Source organism: Mchenga conophoros, linkage group LG18, assembly GCF_057382185.1.
Source record: "Mchenga conophoros isolate Kocher_MC1m ecotype Shallow Benthic linkage group LG18, M_conophoros_male_GT1.1, whole genome shotgun sequence".
NCBI classification, from domain to species: Eukaryota; Metazoa; Chordata; class Actinopteri; order Cichliformes; family Cichlidae; genus Mchenga; species Mchenga conophoros.
Genome location: NC_140543.1, coordinates 27,167,861 through 27,176,277, shown reverse-complemented (window position 1 = coordinate 27,176,277; position 8,417 = coordinate 27,167,861). Strand labels below are relative to the sequence as shown.

Sequence of the window (8,417 nt, the reverse complement as noted above, 5' to 3'; positions counted from 1 at the left end):
CTTTTATTTTTTAAAAGCACTTTATAAGAACCAGTCCATTTACCACTTCTCTCCTTGTCTTTTGGCCTCCACTGCAGAGTGACCACGCACCCCAGCACCTCCAGCACCTCCAGCTGCACAGTATTGTACTTTTGTGAATTACTTTAAATCTGACGGTCGAATCTTGTTAACAGAAGCTAAGTATCTGAAACAGGTCGGGATAAAAAATACAAAGACGAGGCCTAGAATCAAGACATAATCCATTGGGGTTAACATTTTTTTTAATACTTGAATAGGGAGATGAAGCATTGTCAAGGAGAATCATCATGTCACACTGGACAGTCAAATACAAGACAAATGTACCAGACACTGAACATCTCTTTTATAAATCTTTATGGCATCTTTGACAGGGGATTTTAAAAGCAGGCAGTAGACTCTTGCTGCAGTTCTGTGCATGCCCTGCCTCCATTGCTGGGTAGAGGGTTGTTGCACTGTCGACTTCTTGTCTTTTGCCCTCCGCTGCAGGATGACCACGCACCCCAGCAGCTCCAGTTGCCATCAATGGCTATTTCTGTCAGAACGGATCAAACCATACCTCCTGTCAGTGTCTCAGCACAATTAGTGGACATAAATAAAACAAATACAACACTGTTACCAGATTATTATTATTATTGTTATTATTTTTTAAAGTTGTCTTAACCTTTTTTCCTATTAGTGATCTCACAGGCTCTTCCAGTATAGCCAAAAGGACAAACACAGTCACACTTTGTACCTGTTAAGAAGAAAAAAAGATATTTCCTTCACTGTCACTATTTGCCATCACTATAATCATCACCAGATATCGCATTTAGATTTTGTTTCAGCTGAAACTTAAACAAAACAGTAGAAAAATGGGATTGTACTAAGATGTTGCAATTACTTCTTGAGTCTTTGATGAAAGACACATCCTTATTACATCAAAGTAAAGCTATCATAAGTAGCTTATGATACAAAGTAGTGCATTGAGTTTTCTGTGAATAAATGATGGAGATGGAACAAAGGAATCATTCCATGTTAATAGTTGTTGCTCAACAACAACAACTGGGTTACCTTTCAGAACAGCCACTCCATTGTTGCGACAGGGAGCACACCGGCATGGACTAGCCTCTGCCAAGTACTCTGACAGGGCTCTCTTCAGGTTTCTTTTCAGGACAGCATGCTGGGAAAAGTCTCTGGAGGTCACCAGCTCATGGAGTGGCCGTGTCTAATAAGACATAAATACTGTTTTAAATCCAGGATCTTTTTACTGTCCAAATAAAACTCTCTCCCTTTTTTGTACTGAGCTTACTGGGAAGCTCCACAAGTGCTGAAACCTGACTGTGCTGCAGCAAGGCAGCCTATTTGTCTTTGGCACACTTGCTTTTTGGCATCATTTTGTGTTTGCTCTTGCCATTGATCAGCTCGGTTTGTACTTTGCCACTGTGTGATTGTGCCGGTGCTTGTCATGCATCAATTAGTGAGGTCAGATGCCGTGTGGATAATTCCATCACATTTTTGAGCTGAAGCTGAGAAATATTTAAAAAAAAAATGAACAAAATGAACTATTTACTGCATTCATGTAAAAAAAAAAAAAATAGACAAAAACAAACACACCCATTGTAGAGTATTATGTGTGGGACTCCAGCATGTAGCACAGCCAAAATAGAAGCAATAGACAGAAAAACTGCAATAGGCCTAGGCTGCTGGGGGGTTCCCAGGCTGGCTGCTCTTCCTGAGCCTGGCTCTTCCTTGCTAATAGAAGTTCATCTGATTATTGTTGTTTTCTTTGTTATTTTAGTATCTTCCCCTTACAATAGAAAGCACATTGAGGCGTCTGTTACTGTGATTTGGTGCTATATAAATAAAATTTAATTGAACTGAAATGAACTGAACTCACCGTTTGGCGAATGAAGTCAGGGTTGAACCGCACACCTTCACCCCATAGCCTCATTAGTTCAGGGGTGGGAAGCTTCTTGGACAACAAAGCAGAGACGGATTCGCTACTTCCACCTCTTACGATAGCAACAAAGTCTTCCACCACACTGCCAGTCCTTTTCTCCTCTGGAAAGAGACAAATTACTTACTTAAGCTTATTTGCTCAATGTAAGACAGACTGACAGAACTATGATCAAACAGGAGATCCCACCTCCCATCTCGTTCAGCAGGCCATCACAGGATCCTCCGTGAAACCCCAATGATAAATAGATACCGTCTATATTTGCGCCAACCTTTAAACCTGCCTCTACGCAGTTCTTGTAGTCTTCTAAAGAATATTCTGGGATAAAGAGAAAAAAACCCTCAGAGACCATTTCTTTCACGAAATAAAGCAAAGACTAGTTCAAACAGTCTTAAAGTGTTGACAGCTTATTTCTAACAGTAACGGTCTAGGATTTCTTGTCATGTCATCTAAATATGGAAACAACTGACTGAGAACGCCTAACTAAAGCTTGTTGAGGACTCCTACCTGTCTTTGCAAGCTTCTCTTTGTCCAAAATAATGGTGTGCTCATAGTCTCCTCCGAGGGCAGCCTCGGTGACATAGTGGGTGCCATAGTCCCTGTAAATCTGCCTGTATTCCCCATAATCATAAGCCTGCGGCAGGGCGCGTAGGCGCCGTAGAAACTCGGGGTGTAGCATTAAATCATCCGGCTTCAGCATGTACTGGGCCAACTCCAGCTCTGCCTTGGCCCTCACAAAGCTGTTTGTCTGGGCATCAGAGAATGCAGGTCAAAGTTATCACAATGCCTACTGTGTTAAGAATACAACATACATTTTGGATATGTGGATATTTGAAAACAGAGTGAGAAGTTCAAGGTAACGTAAAGAGATCTGCACGCATTAAAAACAACCCAAAACATGACACCTCACCGTCCCAGAGGCACTGCGAAGTTTCTTAACTGACTTGCTGTATTTGTTATCATTGTAGTTGATGCCAAACTTGAAAATTCCTGGAATGCCAAAGCCGATGGAAACAACGGTTTTGCTAGTGCGCTCCTTCATGGTGTAGTCCATGTAGTCAGAGTAGGATTCAAAAGCCTGCAGGCTAAAATCATAGGAGCCTCTCGTCTGTGGACAAAAAAAAAATTAAATGTTTTGTGTGAAAACTAAATGGTAATGGTTAATTAGTCATATTAAGCGTGAACTGGCCTTTCTGTTCACCCCCATTGAGGTGTTAGCTCAAAAACAAGACAACAAAGGGTATAGAATAGAAAACCCTATTTTAAAGTTTTCAAAAATGGTGTGGCAAGAGGTTCACAAGAGCTTTAATCTGTCCCCATACTTTTAAAAATGTGCACCCCTGTGGCACAACCCCAAAATTAAAAAAGGTAAACAAACAATTTACTGGCCACAATGGCACAAAAAAATGATTTAAAAGAAGAGAACACGCTCATGTCTTTTAATGATCTGACAGTAAAGTTTAATTTGGAAGGACCCGGCCATTAGAGATTGTTTGAAAGATAAAATAAAGCTGTCTCAGGAGACAAATCTTCTAGAGAATTTCATTTTACTTACACCCTTACTTACAAAAAGATCTGGATTGATCCTTTGATAAGGGAACATGGGATTCAATCATCTCTGAAAATGGGTTTTACATAAGGGAAGCTAGAGGTAAATTTATCCAATATAAAATTCTTAACAGGTACTATTACACACAGATGAGACTTTATAAAATTAGTAAACATGACTTGTGTTGGAAGTGCATAAAAAGCAAAGGGTAAGCTAGTGCAAGCTATGTGGGAATATCCACTGGTCTCCCCAATATGGGAAAATGTTTTAAAATATATGGAGGGCTGGGTGAAATTTAAGTTTCCTAGATCACCAAGACTGTGCCTATTGGGGGACAGAGGCGAGGTGCCAGAGCTAGAAAAAGCAGGCTTCAGTGTTAAACACTGGGCTTGTGACCTGTGTTCGTCTTATTTTAACACTTTGGAAAGTGCCTCGGACCCCTACTGTTTCTTTAAATGTTCAAAAAATAATAAAAACTTAAAACAAATAGTCATATTAAGAGTACTTTGAACACAGATGATACTGCAATGATATAACAATGGCATAGCAACATGGCAACATGGCAACAATTTTGTTTTAAAACTTCAACAAACCATTAGTAAATGAATTCGTTTATGAATACTAGACCACAATACTGGACAGAAGTGTGTTTGTCTGCTTTTTCACCTGAAAGGTATACTGTTGTAAGTTGTAGGGCTTCCTGAATCTGACGTCCTGGATGTAGTGGGGCAGGCAGCTGCCTGCATAGTATCTGTTATCAAGCACCACTCCTTCCAGGTTACTGTTCAAGATGTTTATTCTGAAAGAACAGCAATAATTCTGTGCATGGATTGGATTTAGAAGAGTAACATGTAAAGTGTGCGTGTTAGTCCCCATAGGGAAATAGTTCCTCTGCATTTAACCTATTCACCCAGTGAAGCAGTGGGCAGCCACCAGTGCAGCGCCCGGGGAGCAGTGTGTAGGGATGGTACCTTGCTCAGGGGTACCTCAGGGTAGCCGTTCAGTGGAGTCGAACCCCCGACCTTCCGATCATGGGGCCACCACTCTACCTACTGAGCTATCCCTAACATGCTTGGATAGAAGTACAAAGTACATAAAACACAAGTAATAACAATAATTTGGACTTGCACAAGAGACAGACTAGTGGAAACATAGCTCACCCTTTGGCAAGGTTTTCGATTCCCCAGTACTCCTCAGCCTCCTGCCTGCAGGGCTTGGGAACCTTCCTGCAGCCATTTTCATCTGACATGTCCCCACAGTCATCCTCCCCATTACACTGCAGAGTTCTAGGAATACAGCGACCTGACAGAGTAGAGGAATATATGGTGTTAAACCATGACTTCTTTCCAGACAGGCAGTGTGCAGAATAAGTATGTTTGCAGAATTGGATCCATTTTGCAAAATTATCTGTAACATAAAATCAAAAAAAATGTGTTTCAAAAGTGGATCTTTACTTTCAAGTGAAGAGTTAGATAAGAATTAGATGAAGAGTTGATTTGATTCTCAACATGTCTCTTTGTCAAGTGGTGGTCATCAGTTTGCTAAGCTTAGGGAATAAAGCAAGTTGGACTCTGCTCCAAATAAAGAATATTGACTCCGGAAAGTCACAACTTATCCCAAAATGTAATCTCTCCAGTGAATCCTGGGTCTTCCCTGTGGCCTCTTCCCTGAACACATCACCTAGGAGGCACTAAGGAGGCATCCTGGTCAGATGTCTCAACCACCTCAACTGGCTCCTTGCATCCTGGAGGACTAGCCGCTCTATTTCAAGACCCCTGCTGACCCCCTGTCACCCTTTGGAGGATGTTCATTTGTGCTGCAATCTCGTTTTTCTATCCATCCATCCATTCGCTTCCGCTTATCCTTTTCAGGGTCGCGGGGGGCGCTGGAGCCTATCCCAGCTGTCATAGGGCGAAAGGCGGGGTACACCCTGGACAGGTCGCCAGTCTGTCGCAGGGCTAACACATAGGGACAGACAACCATTCACACTCACATTCACACCTAGTGACAATTTGGATTAATCAATTAACCTATCCCCACAAGTCTCCCCCCACAATCTCATTTTTCTAGTCACTCAGAAAATAGGTCAATCCGTAAAATTTAAGTTGTATCTAGGTTGGACAGTCAAAAACTTTGTTTAAAAATAGATAATTTACGATTATATAGTGGCTGAACCCAGTAAAAATTAAATTGCTAGATAATTTGAAATTTTCTGACTGGAAAGAAGACTTGATTATATCAAACACATAACAGTAACGTCCATGCAATGTGAATTCTTAAACACTGAAAAACTACTGCTGTGTGATTTCTATTCCGACTGTTGGAGTTACCTGTTTGGGTGCAGAGGAAGCCCTCACAGAGAGGAACACTGTCACAAGTGTAGCGGGCTGGAACATTACAGGCCTCCTCCTCCCTGGCATGGGAATTGCACTGTTCCCCTCCAAACTGAGAAGGCTGCTCCACTTTGGCATAGCGATACTGTGATGTTGCGGGTCACAAAAACACAAGAGATTTTGCCAGTATCCAATAACGGTGGCCTGAAAACTGCTCCCGGGGAGCTATCAGCTGAAATCACATTAGCAGGCTCTTTCCACTTTGTCATGTCAAGGTTATTAATCCCTTTACTTGTAAAGTGGATAAAATAGAGCACTGAAGTATATCAGCTGAGTCCTTCACCAGACACTGAGCTCTCAGCTTTCACAAAAACAGGTCACAAGTGTCAAAATGTAGAATGCTCCAGATTTAGCTCTCAATCCTAGCCCCATAGGAATGATTCGTCCAGTCTAAACTACGCTAAATTAAGCTAATCTGTGGAAATGTAACATTTGATTTAAGAAGTTTATCTGGCTAGTAATTCTGTGGGTTAGTTAAACTAAAAATAGTATTGCTTGATTTCTGAGTTTGAGATGAAAGATTTTGTTTCAACTTTTGATATTTTAGGAAACATATTTTATTTGCCTTTTGCCAAAAATTCCCATTGAAACAATGCTAAGTTAGTTGCTAATTTAGCATTTTTATATTTAGCATAATTTAGCAGATTTATTTTTAAAATATATAGGTCTTCTAGGCAAATTCTACATTTGGACTAAACCAGGCAAGCCGTTTCCACTGTAGATGATCTACTATTAGCCGACTGCTGCCTGAAGCTTCATGGTTCAGACTTGATAATAGTACGCTCTGCTCATCTACTTTCAAACAAATTCTTTTAAATAGTCTTTAATACCTCTTTTTGTTTGCCCTATCTCTAAAGCAGTCTACAGTATAACCAATGACCAACCACTGTTGGGGGTAAATTCACATGAGGCTGAATCACAGGCTGTTCCACATTCTTGGACTAACAATGACTGTATTTTTTTCAAATTTTTTATTAAAGCATTGCATTCAGACTAAAGTTCTGCTTGTATTTGTCCACTGGTCAGCTGCTCTGTGAGGCAGCACACGCTTAGCTTATGCATAGCTGCATGAATCAGATTGTCTGATGAGATCCAGTCATATTTCTGCAGATTTCACTGTATGTTCTTGTTGATTTAACTAACATCTCATAGCCATTATACTTACTTTCTTCTTTTGACAGACGTCACAACGTTTCCATGCGCTCCACTCTGACAAAATGCAATCCACTGGGTGAATTACCACTGGGTCACCCACTGACCGGGCTTGACGACTGCTAGGGTCTTCATTGCTTCCTGTGGCCACTGCAAAGTTACTGTTACATGCAGATTAAAAACTCACATCAAAACAAATAGAGCAATGCGGCACTGGGAGCAAAGGTCATGTGTTTTTTTCAAAAGCATCTGATCAAAATATAATAGCTTGTGAAAGGAACACAGATTTAAGTGTCAAATGAGGTGCTTCTAAACTTCCTAGTTTGTCAGCTGGTCTTTGACAGATAAATAGTTACAACAATTAATTCCTGTGGAACCTACTCAGCAAATGAAAAATAAGCTTATCAATTCATTGCAGTTAAAAAAAATAAATCTCCTACCTTAGCAGCACCAAACTCAAAGTAACGTGGAGTAGACAACTGTGCAAATTGATTGCACTGCTCTGTATCACCACAGAAAGCATGTTTGTGTGTTGTGACTGACTGTGAATGAGGAGAAGACACTCTGCTCTCTATGTAAACAAAGCCTGATCAATAATGGACTGTATATGAACTGCTGCCATTAAAGTCAGATGTGGAGCTGGAGTCAGAATACTGCAGGCATTCAGGGCCACAAAGCCAATGTTATGGTGTTGTCTGTGTGGCTGGGACACATACCTCAAGTTTACTTAAACATTATAGAATTTGCAGAGCTTGCAGGTTTGGTCAGCCCAAATTATATGGATGTATTTTTAGTTTTCATAAACCTTAGTCTGTATAATCTGTAGGAATCAATGAATCTGGATGCCTATAAAGTATTTCCATTAAAATATGCCAGTGGTGAAATATCAAGAGTTTGTAATGAAGAAAATTCCAGCAAAGTCATTTGAATCATGTTTCCCTACGTGTGACCTTTAAGCTTTATTTATCTTGACTGGTTTGCGGGATTTCACAGAATGACACAACCACAGGAGTCAGCTGTACTTAGTGAAAAGCAATGAAAGTAAAGAAACTGCCATTACTCACACTGAGTGTGCAACAGCTGCTTTGTCATGTTATACATTCAAAATTTAGGCTTCTGCTTTGTAAAGATAGTAGTGGTAGAAGCTAAGTCACATGCAGACATTTAAGTACAGTAGTAAAGTATATACACTCCTGTGCAAAAGTCTTGAGCCACCCCTAATTTCTTTCTATTTTGTTTTGAAGGAGCCAGACTTTGTTGTAATGTTTTAAAGTGGTCTTGAGCGATAGTTCTCCAGGCTTTCCAAAGGTCTTTCAAAGTTCTTCTTTCTCCTCATTTTCAGTCCAGTCCATGTTTCTGGCCATTTTTC

The 8,417-nt window shown here is 40.5% G+C and overlaps 1 protein-coding gene across 1 annotated transcript; it reads right to left on the bottom strand.

Annotated features, from left to right (window-relative positions):
* Window positions 1-242: 242 nt before the first annotated feature.
* Window positions 243-7,595, bottom strand: c8b (complement component 8, beta polypeptide). Its single transcript, XM_085255001.1, has 12 exons — window positions 7,489-7,595; window positions 7,062-7,209; window positions 5,834-5,981; window positions 4,664-4,805; window positions 4,170-4,302; window positions 2,865-3,062; window positions 2,462-2,702; window positions 2,144-2,272; window positions 1,895-2,058; window positions 1,069-1,222; window positions 680-751; window positions 243-550 (listed from the first exon to the last, which is right to left on the bottom strand). The coding sequence occupies exons 1-12, from the start codon at window positions 7,569-7,571 to the stop codon at window positions 396-398; spliced, it is 1,767 nt and encodes a 588-aa protein (XP_085111127.1). The 5' UTR covers window positions 7,572-7,595; the 3' UTR covers window positions 243-395.
* Window positions 7,596-8,417: the final 822 nt, after the last annotated feature.

Excerpts from the sequence above, each read along its gene's own strand:
- c8b (XM_085255001.1), bottom strand. The coding sequence starts at position 7,571 with ATGCTTTCTGTGGTGATACAGAGCAGTGCAATCAATTTGCACAGTTGT. Across the intron at positions 2,703-2,864 it reads TTCGCAGTGCCTCTGGGACG|ACAAACAGCTTTGTGAGGGC; the intron begins GTGAGGTGTCAT and ends TCTGATGCCCAG. Across the intron at positions 1,223-1,894 it reads CTGACTTCATTCGCCAAACG|ACACGGCCACTCCATGAGCT; the intron begins GTGAGTTCAGTT and ends ATGTCTTATTAG.